The sequence below is a fragment of the Perca fluviatilis genome, chromosome 14 (genome assembly GCF_010015445.1).
Source record: "Perca fluviatilis chromosome 14, GENO_Pfluv_1.0, whole genome shotgun sequence".
NCBI lineage: Eukaryota > Metazoa > Chordata > Actinopteri > Perciformes > Percidae > Perca > Perca fluviatilis.
In genome coordinates, this window is record NC_053125.1 from 4,606,875 (window position 1) to 4,622,280 (window position 15,406).

The following is a 15,406-nucleotide window of genomic DNA, read 5'->3' on the forward strand; positions in this document are numbered from 1 at the left end:
AAAATGGGGAAATGATTCACTCCCCTGTCCAGTTAGTCAGCATCCCACACTGAACTCCTATATCAACCTACATTACTCTGTTTTACCTATAAAAACTCCTGTTTTGATTAGGCATGAGAATAAGATTCTGACGGTATAACCTTCAGCAAAAATACCACTGTTTCCTGGTATTGCATTATTGCAATTACAGCTTTTAAAATGTTTTTTTCTTTTCTTTTCGGGGCGACCTCTAGCTCACCCAGTAAGAGCAGCGGCCCGAGTTCGAGTCTGACCTGCGGCCCTTTGCTGCGTGTCATCCCCCATCTCTCTCCCACCTTAACCTGTCTATCCACTGTCATTATCAAATAAAGGGAAAACCCCAAAAAAATCTTTAAAAGAAATGACAGGGTAAATTGTCTGGGTAAAAAATAACTTTCCCCCCCCCATTGAACACAATGTATTTTATTTTTAAACCCACTGCACACTGGTAGGGAGAGGGATTACTAAATTGCAGTCTCTCTCCTTAACCACTCCTAGAAAATAGCTCTTACCTTAGGAAAGGGTATGACGGAAAATGTTTGTGGTTTTGAAACCTTGACTTTTTCAAACCGCGGTATACCTTCAAAGCGGTAACCGGCCCATGCCTAGTTTTAATGCCTTTGTTTGTTTTCACACAGTCAGAGAAAGTAGAAGAGTGCGTCATAGTTAAGTTATAAAACCCTAGCACACCACACGTCTCTCCTGCTGGGCTGCTGACAGCGCTGTCAGCCCAACACTCAGTCACACTGCTCAGCAGTAGAGGAGCTTGTAAAAGCGTCTGGTTCAAAAGTTGTAGCAGACTTGACTGACGTTCAGCGCCAGAGCTGAGAGCGTCGGAGCAGCCAACAAGCGCACATTGTGCTGCCCTGCCTTGCGACTTAGTTTTGTGGTTAGGTCATTTTGAGACTTGGTTTGTAAAGTTTACAGCCTGCCATGCTGTTGCTTTTGCATTGCTCTGTCTACAATGACTGAAGCCAACAAGAAAATTAGTGATTTGACTGACAAAATGTGAGTCGACTCGGGATCTTCTACTGATGACTCGTATGGACTTCAAGGGGGCAGCACTAGTAGTTGCTCTACTTATCCAATTAGTGTCAGGCATCAAACAATGGCACAATTGCCACAGTATTTTACAGGATGTTATATTGCCGTCATGTTGACATCTTCAAACTTTAAGTCAAATAATACTTCTGTTTTCTGCGGTGTGCTGTTTCCCACTTCCGGTTTGGCGCTCCACTGACTTGAATGGGGATTAAAGGTTTAATCGTGGGGCTCTTCTAGACTTTCCAAATGTTATCTGATCGAATGGATCAAATTCTGATAGTGAAACAAGTCATTAAGCAGGGGTTGTAACGCTCAAATAAGTAAGTCTATGGGAAAAAAGTCTATTGGGTCCAGTGGGCATCACGTGACCGGCTGTGAGTTACAGTTCCACAGTTTGGCCCGAATGTTCAACTTGCTTCAAGGAACTTCCTGGGGGCCTGGATCATATCACATGAAGTCAGTCTGCAGCCTGGACAGAAAACCTACCTGGAACTCCTATTACACCAGCCCATTTATTAAGCTTGCAGGGTCTGGTTCTCCTAACAGCGTCTCAGTGTTGTACGGACAGACTTCCAATTAGTGCTGTGTCAGTTTAAATGGGGTCCTGTCCATCAGGTTAGCCAAACCCTTTTCAGTTCTGCCATTACAGCCTTATCACTGTCCAGAGGAGACCTGAACCATCGGAGAACACACCTGATGCCGATGTAAAATGTATTGTTAGAAAACTATTCACTATACTTGGTATTTATTTGATGATGTACGGTCATGTATTCATATGCATATTCCACTGTGAACACGAAATGAGTCTAATCTTATTTTTTTCTGTTTTTTTTTCTCCAGATTATGTGTACTTTGAGAACTCCTCCAGCAATCCATACCTGATCCGTAGAATAGAAGAGCTTAACAAGGTGGGTTGTCTTTCTCCTTCAACCTCATATGTTTCCATCTGAAATTAGTTTTTATAGGTCTTATACCATGGTCTGGGTGAATACTCTGTTCTGATTGGCTGCAGGGTGTTCATTTAAACATGATATAGGACACCTACACTAAGTAGTTCCAGTGTTCACTGAAAAAATAAATCTGAATATTTAATTTACAACACCTGGTGCAGTCTTTCAGTGCCTCGTCCTCTGAACACTACAGGATGGTGTCTTTAACACACAAACTGTAAGAAGTAAGTTACACTGCCCCTCTGAACTCACTTTGTAGTGGTGTCAACGGACCATAGTTGATCCGTGGTCCGTACGGATCAACACTCACGGGTCGGAATGCATGTGAACCGCAGATCAATTGCAAAGTTTAACCATAATAATAGTATAAAATACATTTTTATAATAATCCATTCATGAGCATTGAGGAACATTGGCGAATAAAACGCTGCGATAAGTAGTTGGCTTTAGCCCAGCCCTTAGCCCTCTGGCTTTGTTTACAGTCTCTACCTGGCCTACAAGCACTTCCTGTTGGCTGAGTTGATGTTTCCCCTTCAGTGTTGTAGGCTTGTCTCGGTCTCAGACAAACAGGACTTTATTTGAACGCCACACCTGCAGGGAGATCTCTAAACTGCCTGTGCAGTGTGTCTGATTTATTTGCATATTTACATCAATGTTAGCCAAACCACTCCCTCACTTTAGTGAGAGAGATAGCGATGTGGCAGCAGAGAGTGGAGACCGCTTCTTTAATAAATGCATAAAGGCTGCTTGCCTGGCCATAAGCACACGGCGCATTACTTTAACTAGGGCTGCACAATTAATCAAATTTTAATCACGATCACGATTTTGGCTTCCCACGATCAAATTTGCGTGATCGAGCGATATTTAAAGGGGTGATAGAATGCAAAACCGATTTTACCCTGTCATAGTTGAATAACGACAGTTCAGTGGGTAAAAAGGACATACATAGTAGGGCTGCACAATTAATCGAATTTTAATCACGATCACGATTTTGGCTTCCCACGATCAAATTTGTGTGATCGTGCGATATTTAAAATGCGTCATTCCCTTCATAGAACAGTTTTTGCAAAGCCAATCTAGCGCTCCATAAACCACTGTCTGATCACATGTCTCCATGAGCCAATCAGAGCTGTTCCCTGCCTGCACCGCGCAGCTTAGTTTCTAGATGTAGACAGTCACAGAGGACAGAGTAACGTGAGGAAAATTCCACAACAGGTAACAGTCGGTCATCATAAGCCGGTCACGATGTTTACCAGTTTACCAGTAAACGCAACATTTTGTCCCGGCTGTGTTGTTTTTCAGACAACAGCAGTGACCGGTGCTAGTTTGTGTCTTTTAGCTCATAGCTTTAGCAGCAGACTGTTGGACGTCCCGCTGTTGGAATCCTACAGTGAAATACAGACACACTACACTGTTTAGCAGTCAGCATTTTAGCTGTGTTTAATCCAGTTACTACTGTGGCTAACGGTAGGCTAACGCTACCTGCTGTATAACGTGTCATTAGTGTTTACTAGCGTGACATTCAGCGATGTTTATGTTGCCTCTAACGTGGGTTTCGACCATCAGAGCGCCAACGCGACATGTAAGTGGCGGTGTAATGAGCCACAGAAATCCGCGTAGCTATTTTGTCTGGTAGATACCAGGCACCACATGCGCCGTTAACGTGAACAGAAAATTGCGTTGCCTGTATCTTTCACGGCAAACATGCATGTGTGGAAAGCGGTCGCACAACAGCTGAAATGGCATACTCCTTCACAGTATCCTTCAATAAAGGAGGAATGTAGCACAATATGGATGTATTAGTAGGAATGTAGCACAATATGGATGTAAAAGCAGTTATAATTATATAATAAAATTTGTTTTGGCTAAAATCAACAAATAATCGTGATAATTAATCGTGATCTCAATATTGATCAAAATAATCGTGATTATCATTTTGGCCATAATCGTGCAGCCCTAATACATAGAAGCTCAAAATCCCACTGACACCCCTTTACTATGAAAATCTCATATTTTGAAACTGCCGCTGAAAACAGGCGAATCTCAACAAAGCTGAGTTGCTTGCGTAAGCATCTCAAAATCCGGAACCTTAACATTTACCTAAACGCCCCAACATTTACATACACAACTGACCTGAGATCAGGTAGTCTTCTGAATCTAGCTAGGTCACGCAGATCTCTGCTATTCCATTACAAAATTCACTTCTGAAACTTTTTTTATACGAGAAATCAACTATGTAAAGCTCAGATATGGGCCGTTTTACAAAAATGGATGGCTAATTGCAAATTTTGTCCGACTGTGGGTCGGAATTAAGCAGCCGGTGCTGCTGCCGGTTGTTGCCTCGCCGCCCAGCCTGCTGTGAGCCTCCGTGCGGCTGGCAGCCATACCCGCCAGAGTCACCGGTAACACCGCTAATGGACCACTAAACGCCGCGGCTCTGACAGAGCTCCAGGGCCTGCAGCTCCCCTCTTCCTGCTAGCTAAATGCCCGGTATGTGTGAGTGAGAGCACGGTCAGCGAGCTTGTTACACCAGCAATCTGTTACCACAGGTTCCAGTTACTCTTTTAAATGTGTGTAATTATAATGTGTTGAGTTATTTAAAAAAACGATTGGGGAAATAAACGCCGCTTGTCCGCGAGTCTCATTGATAGCGCCTGCGGCTGGATGTAGCTCTATTAATGAGAGCTAGCTAGCCTCCTCTTAGAATTCCTCTGGAATTCACAAATATTCATTAACTTGAAATCGGACATCGTTGTTAGCTTTATAAGACATATAGTTAGATGTTGTGTAAGTGGCGTGACGAAATTCAAACTGTAATATAATCGAATTAAGGCGAAAAGGAAGCTAACTATCCGTGATTTGTAGCTAGGATTGAAGGGACAGTCACAGCTAACGAAACACTTTGTCTTCACAAATATTCATTAAATTGAAATCGGACACCGTTGTTAGCTTTATAAGACCTTTAGTTAGATTTTGTATAAGTGGCGTGACATGTGTGTAACATGAGGTAACAGATTGCTGGTGTATCAAGCTCGCTGACGGCGCTCTCACTCTCACACAACGGGCCATTTAGCTAGCAGGAAGAGAGGAGTTGAAGGCCCTGGAGCTCTGTCAGGGCAGCGGTGTTGGTAGTCCCTGCTGTGGGCTGCCGTGACGGAGCTCCAAGCACTCATAGCAGGCCGGGGTCTGTGAAAGAAGGCAGGCTGGGCGGCGAGGCAGCACCGGCGGGCGGCGAGGCAGCACCAGCGGCTAAACTCCGACACACAGTCTTACCAAATTTGCAATTAGCCATCAATTTTCGTAAACCGGCCCATATTTGAGCTTTATATAGTTGATTTCTCGCTTAAAAAAGTATCAGAAGTAAATTTAATAACGAAATAGCCCGATAAACAATGTATAACTTTGCAATGAGACCTGCTGTCGAGTCTCCCATGTGTTTCTATGTAGTTTGCTCAAACCAATCAGCGCGTAGCTCATTCTGAATATTCATCAGCATACCATATTTGGAAGAAAAGCTCTTGTTCCAAATAGAGCCATATTCACAGGGTAGTTAAGGGCCTAATAAAATATCATTCGGGCAATTTTCAGCCCAACCAATGTTACATACCCCATTAGGAGACCTTAAGGAACAGTGTAAAATACCCTATATAATCATTCTATCACCCCTTTAAAATGCGTCACTCTTTTCATAGAACAGTTTTTGCAAAGCCAATCTAGCGCTCCACAAACCACTGTCTGATCACATGTCTCCATGAGCCAATCAGAGTTGTTCCCTGCACCGCGCAGCTTAGTTTCTAGATGTAGACAGTCACAGAGTAACGTGAGGAAAATTCCACAACAGGTAGCAGTCGGTCATCATAAGCCGGTCACAATGTTTACCAGTTTACCAGTAAACGCAACGTTTTATCCCTTCTGTGTTGTTTTTCAGACAACAGCAGTGACCGGTGCTAGTTTGTGTCTTTTAGCTCATAGCTTTAGCAGCAGACTGTTGGACGTCCCGCTGTTGGAATCCTACAGTGAAATACAGACACACTACACTGTTTAGCAGTCAGCATTTTAGCTGTGTTTAATCCAGTTACTACTGTGGCTAACGGTAGGCTAACGCTACCTGCTGTATAACGTGTCATTAGTGTTTACTAGCGTGACATTCAGCGATGTTTATGTTGCCTCTAAGCGTGGGTTTCGGAGCATCAGAGCGCAACGACAATATAAGTGGCAGTGTAATGAGCCACAGAAATCCGCGTAGCTATTTTGTCTGGTAGATACCGGGCACCACATGCGCGCCCGTAACGTGAACAGAAAATTGCGTTGCCTGTATCTTTCACGGCAAACATGCATGTGTGGAAAGCGGTCGCACAACAGCTGAAATGGCATACTCCTTCACAGTATCCTTCAATAAAGGAGGAATGTAGCACAATATGGATGTATTAGTAGGAATGTAGCACAATATGGATGTAAAAGCAGTTATAATTATATAATTATGTGACAATAAAATTTGTTTTGGCTAAAATCAACAAATAATCGTGATAATTAATCGTGATCTCAATATTGATCAAAATAATCGTGATTATCATTTTGGCCATAATCGTGCAGCCCTAACTTTAACCGTTCTCATTTTGAGTTTGAATACACAGCAGGGCTCAACGCTAACTTTTGAAAGAGGTTGCCGGCTTGGCAACCATGCATCAGCTTTTGGTTGCCGAAATTGACAATACGGTTGCCATGTTTTAAACTGCCTATATTTGTAACTATACCACACATTTTAATAATGAAACGATGAGTAATGGCTTGCAATATAGTTTCCCATCCCTCTCAAATAAGGGTGCAACGGATCACAAAACCGATGGATGGGATCACGGTTTTGAGTCACGGATCGGATCAATTTTCGGATCAGCACAATAAAAGGGGGGGAAATTAAATGATTATTAAAAATTACATTACATTTTTACAAGAATTACTTCTTTCATCAGTAAATTGCTGTTAAAAGACAAACACAGATGAGAAAAGGGTATTTTAGAACAACTTTGAATGCACCAAGAGGTTTACCAGTTTTAAGTAAATGCACCATTTAGTGCCGTCTGTGTTGTTTTTCTGACAACTGCAGTGACCATAGTGCTAGTTTGTGTCTGTTAGCTCTTAGCTTTAGCAGCAGGCTGTTGAATGTCCCAGTGTTTGAATCCTCTCCAGTGAAATACAGTCACACTTTTACACAGTTTAGCTGTCAGCATTTTAACCGAGTTTAATCCAGTTACTACTGTAGCTAACGGTGGGCTAACGTTACCTGCTGCCAAGTGTAACGTGTTGTTAGTGTTTACTAGCGTGACATGCAGCGATGTTTCTGTTGCCTGTAACGTATGTTTCGGCGCATCAGAGGGCAGCGCAGACATTTAAGTGGCACTTTAATGAGGCACCGAAATCCGCGTTGGTATTCCGTCCAGTAGATAAAGGGCACCAGTGCCAGATTAGCACCGGATTTTAACATGCAGCGTTAACGTGAACAGAAAATTGCGTTGCCTGTATCTTTTCACAGCAAATGCGCGTGTGTGGAAAACGGTCGCACAACAGCTGAAAATCTTTTTTGTTTTTATTAGGGCTGGGTAATATATCTATCGTGATAAGAGAATAGATATCGTCTTAGATTTTGGAAATCATAATATCGTAAATGGCTTAAGTGTTGTCTTTTCCTGGTTTTAAAGGATGCATTCCAGTAAAGTTATGTCATTTTCTGTGTTACCAGACTACTAGCTGTTCTATTATTTTTTACCCAGACATTATGTTCACATTACTGAAGATTACATATCTTAAATCTGATTGTGAAGATATTTTGTTAAAGCACCAATTATCAACCCTATAACATCGCCACAATATCGAAATCGAGGTATTAGGACAAGAATATCGCGATATCCGATTTTCTCCATATTGCCCAGCCCTAGTTTTTATATTTATATTTATATTTCCATGCTGAAGTAGTTACACTGCATTAAGAATGTAATTTAATAGTGGGTTTATTGTTATTTGCTACAGAATGCTTAGCCTATATGTCAAGCTCAAAGTTGGCCTATATAGTAACTCAAAAAATACACTTTAATCACAAATGAAAATATACCTCGTTGTGTGTATGTTTGTGAATAGAGGTGAATAAATATATTAGTTTGTGTTGCAGCAAAGTGTCAGTTCCGTTTCGGAGGGGGCGGGGTGTTTGGAACTGCCCCCACTGATTAAAAAAAAATCCTAAAGGAAACATTGCACCGCTATTCATTTAATAACAATGTATCCGGTAAATAAACGTCACAACTTAAATTTCTCTGAACACACACACAGGAAAGTAAACAGTGGATCAACTTTGAATCGCAGAAGCACATTAAACTTGAACAGACAAATTAAAAACGGTATCTCTTCGCTCACAACCTGTCCTGCTATATAATCTTGTTATTTATTAAGAAGTCATGGGTGAAATAACGTTGCCTCCAAACAGCCCCCTTAGCTACTGTATGTGGTCAGCTGCCATCCGGCGCGCTGCTTACGTAGTAGGCTACGTGCATGTGTAAACAGACGTAAACCTAGAATTGAATAGCTCGGGTCGATATGCGTATCGAATCTGTGCACCCCTAGTGGTTACTGTAATCACAGGACAGGGGTACAGGAGCCACTTATATAACAGCAGCAGCATATGACACAGGCTTGTTTCCCAGTCAAGGATTAAGCTCATTTATGTAACACTCTTACATTGAAGGGCTTGTGCTGAGCACCAGGAGGACTGCATCGTCCTGAGTGCTAATGGCTGCTGAGCACAATCGGAGAGAGAGGGCTTTCTTTCCTCTTATGATCAGTCAGTCCAGTGAGAATGAAATCCCTCATCTTTCAAACCTGAAGTACCAGGGGTGCCATAGCATAGCCTTCATGATAATACCAGTATCAATCCTATTACGATTTAAATTTGTCATATCATGATACAAACTGTGGAGGAATTGGTTGCATAAAAAGGAAAGACGTTCGCTTTGTGGAAGTGGTTTGATGACATTAACCTTCAGAGAAAAGAGCAGAGGGGCTACATCACATTTAAAGGCCACATACACTGCCTGACTAAACTGAGCTGGGTGAGGAAAATCTCATCCCACAAGCCGAGGAGAGCAAACTCTCAAACACAAGGCTGAAGTTAGTTTGACAATCACCAGCTGGACACCCAATGCTCTCTGCATCCAGTTGAAGTTACTTTAGTGTTAAGTATTGACCAGCTGGACCCGATATTTTAAAGGGATCCACCAAACTTATAACTTTATAATTTAGACCTATGTTTACAATCAGCAGTGTATTACTAACTTAGCAGTCACTAATATTGGTCATGGAGGCGACAGAATGCAGGGCCGTGAAGCCCCGCTCACGCTGCTGCACAGAGCGATGTATGATCCTTTTTTTCACAGCTTGTTAATATTGAACGTGTCGCGTGTTCAAATTGCACCAAATCTGTTCAAAGCATGTTTTTGGTCCCCAGCAATTCACCCGCCAAGTGTGAAGCAGATCGGAGGAACGGTTCTTATTGTATACGAAGAACAGACAGACAGACAGAGAGTCCTTGCAATAGCTGAGATCTAGTAACATGGCAGCATTGCTAAAAAACAAAATCAGACAGATCAAACAAATTCACTTTTAGTTGTACCTCCAAAATAAAGTGGTTTTAAATAATCTTTTGTTTTGTAAATTGTTGTAGCGAATTGTTGTGCCATGTTCCTAGATCTCAGTAATTATTTTGAGTATAAAGTTACCATAACTGATAGAAATGATCAAATACGAGTTATCAGACTACCTATATGGGTAGTTTGTGATTAGTGAGTGGTAATTAGAAATAGGCAAAACCCCTTGTGGCAGCCTACAGTTGCTGATGATTAAAGTGGCAATTTATTTTTTGCTCACTCAAATAATGTGCCAAGAATCAGAACTGATATAAATCGAAACTGGAAACCATATGAATCAAATGTAAATGATACGGAGCACTAGTTTGTGCCTCTGATTAACCTTTAGCATTAGCAGTGAATGGAACCATGTCAATATCGCCGGAGACACAGAGAAATGGGTGGTAGCTGCCAAGGCTCAGACCTTTTGACAGGAGTTATGTCACCGGTAGTTATACCATTTCTTTATGATAAAGGCAACTTGTAACCACTGACTCTCCATTTACAGACAGCCAATGGGAACGTGGAGGCGAAGGTGGTGTGTCTGTTTAGGAGGCGAGACATCTCAGGAAACCTCAACACCCTGGCTGACAGCAATGCAAGTAGGTAGCATCCACGGAGCCCAAACCTTATCTCGGCTCTTGTTTTCTACAGCGTGAGAGCAGGTATGACATGGCTCGCTGCCTTTAATGAACCTGTTCCCCATTGTGTTTCACATAAAGCCTCAAAGCACCTCTTCAGCTCATGTTGTAAATTTCACTAAGGCCTGCTTCTGGGGTTAAAGTAAGCCCGTCACTTTTGTGTAAGGTTCAGTGCTGAATCCTAGTTTAGAAAAATAACAGTTAACGGGACAGCTGTATTTATTTGTTCATTCAAAACATGTTGAGTTGTGGTTACAATAATTTTACATGAATCAATATTTATTGTGATTCGAGTATTTGCTGCAAGCTGTGCCTGTAGCTGGCTCACAGTCACCTATCGGCGGCTAAACAACTGCCGCTGGTAGCGGTGTCCCGGAGCTCTGTAGCAGCTAAATACAACCAGCAACTGCTGCTCTAATTTGATCGTTCTATGACAATATAGACTGTTCACGTTACAGCGCTGTACTTGGTTTACCATACTTCTGTTTTAGGTATATAATTTAAGTTCTGTTGGTGAAGAAGCATTGATCACTTTGGGGGGGTAATTCAACAGAGACGGGGATAAAGGGGAAAAATCCCACATATCTCTCCCCTTCTTAAACCCCGGAAAAGCACCCAGGACATAATAATGATGTCTAACTATAATTCTTTAGTAGTATCGTCTCAGTATGTGGTGTCTGCGCCGCCCCCCTCTACCCCGGCCTAAACCAGCCTATGAGACCTGTCTCAGTCTTGTGTGTGAGATCAGAAAGCCAAGAAGGTTGGGGTGTGTGTGTGTGTGTGGGGGGGGGGGGTGTTGGAGGTAGTGGGGTGGTGCTAATGGGATGCAGACTACTGAAGCCTGATCACATCCACTCATTACCCCCACCCCGACACCAACGCCAGCTCCCCCTCCCTCCTCCTGGGCTGCAGTGCTCCAGACAAAGACACACACACACACACACACACACACACCTCAAAATGGATGCATTACTCCTGCTTTTATTGTGATTGTACTCAGCACCACAAACAGATGCTACGTGTTTGTTCACTGGTCATGTGTGGACAATTCTAATATGTGACTAAATACAACGCTGGTAATTCCATTATGTGTTGTTGTGTCTGCTGGCACCATGGGCTCTTTTAAACGTTTTATTCATTGAAAGAGGCCGAGCCGTCTGCTTTCCAAACATGGCTTTGTCTAATTAGATTATATAGGTGATACAGTGATCTTTTTTACATAAATATTTGTTTCTACTACTATGGGCTAACAATTAAAATGATGGTTCGGAGTAATTTCACCCTAGGGTCTTTTGCACCATAACCTCGAGCCAAACACCTGGGTCGAACATTGGTAGAGTTAGCCTAGCGTTATCAGCTGAATAGCTTAGCGCAGGGCTAATGGATCCAGTGATGTATCTCATAAATGACCCCACTAATAATGGCCGAAATGATACCAAACTTCTACACTAGTACAAATAGGTATGTACTCATAAAACGATGGATTGGAAAGTTTGTAAGTACACCAGAAGTTTATGAACACTTGCCTGCTCTCTTCTGCTCTCTGTTGCTGCTGCTACCTGCAGTTAGACGAGTGCTTAGGGCTGTCTTCAGATTACTACACCGAAGAGTTACAACTAAAATATTTATTAATTTAATGATTAAATAAGGTAATGTCTCCCAACTTACCTCAAATATAACTTGTCTCCTGCTAGTTATACTACAGCACTTACTTTAAAAAAAAAAAAGTTAAATTAATTTTAGTATTTTTGTTGTATCTCTTTTCGGTGTTGTAATTTGTAGACGGCCCTAAGCACTCGGCTTACTGCAGGTAGCAGCAGCTAGCAGAAGAGAGCAGGCAAGTGTTCATAAACTTCTGGTGTACTTACAAACTTTCCAATCAAACTTTTTGGCTCGAGGTCATGGTGCAAAGGACCCTAGGGTGAAATTACTCCGAACCATCAATTTAACATAGAAACAATCTGACATACATTTAAATGCCCTCTGTAAATAGACCGTATTAAATGCTGGTAGGGGCAGTAAATAACAACTTGACCTACTTTCACTTAACTACAGTGCCGTAAAGTCTAGACTCAATCAGATGTCCGTGATCTGCTTAACGACAGGAAAGTGGAACGTTTGCCTTCAACAGAGCGACAGTAATAACCTAATATACCATTACTGAGTTTAAACTACATTCTCGATTATATTAGCACTGAATAACGCATTCAATAAACAGAAACATAACTGCACATTGAACAGATGCGCAGTATTAGCTCACACATTAAATAGCACCCTTGTGAATTAGCCTACTGTTGCTAACGTACATTCATAAATCCTACATAACATCGTCATCAGACTTACTTATTCATGCATGCACACAGTAGTATCCACAAAGTTAGTCCAATGAGGGGATAAAGGAAAGTGTGATAGCGTTCCACGTTAACGCTTTTTTCTCTCTCGCTCGAGACAGCTGTGTCCAAGCCGAGGCGCAGAGCATGGTTACCGCTAGCTGATACGTTACTAGTCCAGGTAGAGCGAGCTACTATACTGACAGGGAGAGAGAGAGACTGTATCACTACAAATAAGTTGCACGTAGCTTGTTGCTAGTTTAAGACCGACGCAGTTGTCAATTTCCCGTCCACTAGGATTAGCGTTTGTCTGACAGGGTGGGAGGCATGGCATCACGATGGTGGCTCTCCATCCTGATGCCAGTCAACCATCACGATGGACGAAGATATCGTCCATCGGCACAACCCTAGCCCGAATAGCTCGGTTGGTGGAGCGGGCGCTAGAGGTGGGAAACTTCACTGAACTTTCGATTACGATTATCATGTCTTCGATTCGATATCTTGATGCATCACGATGTCAACATTTTTTTTCTATTAAAGCCATATAGAATATTTGACTTAACAAGCTTGCATTGTCAAGTGCAATGCCCAAGCTGCAATAAGTAACTTCAAACTGGAATGATGAGGTGTTTGGGTTCATTTCTTTAAAGGTAGCTACCACGAAGGTTGACCTATTTTGGATAAGTCATATACCACCCTACTTTTAACCTGCAAATCTATTGTGCTGTATTGGAATAACTTACCCCAGACAACTCTTTAACAAAAAAGGTATTGTTTACTGAACGATGACTTAAATGTACAAATAATATTTAGCCGTTTAGATTGAATAACAAAAAAAAACCTAACACAAATCACACTATTCAAACTGCAATATTTCTTCAAAGGATATTACACACAACTACCCCTTTACCAGTTTCTAAACACTCAAGCTACACAAAATGATTCCTCCTTACAGCAGTTTCTTACTCAAACCCTATTAAACCACTGTTAACACACACACACACACACACGCACACGCGCCAAGAGAAGGAAAAAAAAAAAAGGTACAGATGAGACATTAAATAGGATCAACAAAGTCCAGATTGAAAAACGGAGGCGTTAGCTGATTTTCAGGGCCTTTAACCTCTCAAGCTTTTTACTATAGGTGAGGAGTTCTACATGGACACAACATATTTTGCCAAAATTTAAAAGTTTGGTTATTTCACTTTAGGAATTTGTTTTGTGTGCAATACTCAACGTTTCACTGGGTTGAAGTGGGCGGGCTCTGTTGGAAAAAGGTGATGTCACATAAGCTGTTTTCTTACATATAAACTCTGGACAGTGTCCGATGAATCAGGACCCAACGTAGTCCGAAGTTTCCCTTTAACACAACAGGAGATTGTACGACGCGTCGTCACCGGCAGAGCGTGCAGCAGACAGGACATGACGAGCCCGTTCGTAATTTGGTCAGAAACCACAGAGTCCTGGGCCGTTCCTCCTGATGTTTTCGCCGTCGGCCCCTGCCGACCGAAGTTCCTGAATCTCATCGTCGCTCCAGTAGACCTTTATATTGACATTTAAAATTAGTGATCACAGAGACAGAATTATTGCCGCCGCTTCTTCAGAATTTTATGAAATGTCATGAAGTGGCAATTATACGAGTCTGCGGAGTTGTCCGCTCAACTGAACTCAAACAGCCGGCCGCTCTCTTTCTCCACTTTGAGGAGATGCAACTGGAACAGTGACAGGACGTCAATCTTTCGCAAAGTCAGGACAACTAAATAAACAGCGCGAGTACAGTATTTTCTCCCCGAGTGACAAACAGGGACGAAAGCCTCGGCGGCTGCGTTCCCATAGAAACCGTGCTCACACGCCTCCTGTGAAATGTGACAGCTCTAGTCATCTAACCTACCTGTGCTGATCTGACAGGATGTCAAGGCGGTCTGAAGTCAGCAAACTTTCTGACTCCCAAGCTGCAATAAGTAACTTATCAACCAAACTTGAGGAAAAACTGAAATATAGTTTTGTTAATATCGTTTCAAAGTCCATACAACCGTTGTCATTGACCCAAAGGGATGTATGCGACTGTGTCTAACGGAGCATGCTCTTGTGTGGTTTGGCCCATTGTGATCCTGTGACAGTGATGAAGAAGTGTACCAGCTCCTTCTCTCTGCTGCTGCTCATTTGTACTAAGCCTTGCTTTATCTGCCTCACTTTTCCATCACTGCTCCCCTCCTCTTCCTCCTTTTTACACACAATACCACTACACACACACACACACACACACACACACACACACACACACACACATCATTTCTTTGTGCAGAACAAAAGGCCCTTGATCTGTCTCCGAGGGCCACAGCACCAAACGGGTTAATTTTGACTTGCCTTGTGTCTTTGTCAGAGCGAAGAAAGTGTGTGTGTGTGTGTGTGTTACTGTTATGCTGTGTGCACTTTAGGTGCCTGTCTCTTCTTTTGTTTATCTGTGTGTGTGTGTGTGTGTGTGTGTGTGTGTGTGTGTGTGTGTGTGTGTGTGTGTGTGTGTGTGTGTGTGTGTGTGTGTGTGTGTGTGTGTGTGTGTGTGTGTGTGTGTGTGTGTGTGTGTGTGTGTGTGTGTGAAGGGAGTTGGGGATACATGTTGGGGGGGATGGGCGCCTCAGGTTTGGTACACAGGGTTTCCTACTTTGTCTGGCAGGGACTAGCCGGACACGAGGAGGAGGGGGGAGGGGGGTTGAGAGGTTAACAGAAAAGGGGTGTGGCTTAAAGTACCGTCC

The 15,406-nt window shown here is 42.5% G+C and overlaps 1 protein-coding gene across 3 annotated transcripts in view; it reads left to right on the plus strand.

The window, feature by feature from the left end:
* Window positions 1–15,406, plus strand: part of mta2 (metastasis associated 1 family, member 2) — a 44,621-nt gene that overhangs the window by 9,843 nt on the left and 19,372 nt on the right. For all 3 annotated transcript variants that reach the window (XM_039823550.1, XM_039823552.1, XM_039823551.1), the window contains exons 2-3: window positions 1,903–1,970; window positions 10,191–10,284. In XM_039823550.1, coding sequence (XP_039679484.1) covers window positions 1,903–1,970; window positions 10,191–10,284 — 162 coding nt within the window. The remainder of the gene's footprint in view (window positions 1–1,902; window positions 1,971–10,190; window positions 10,285–15,406) is intronic.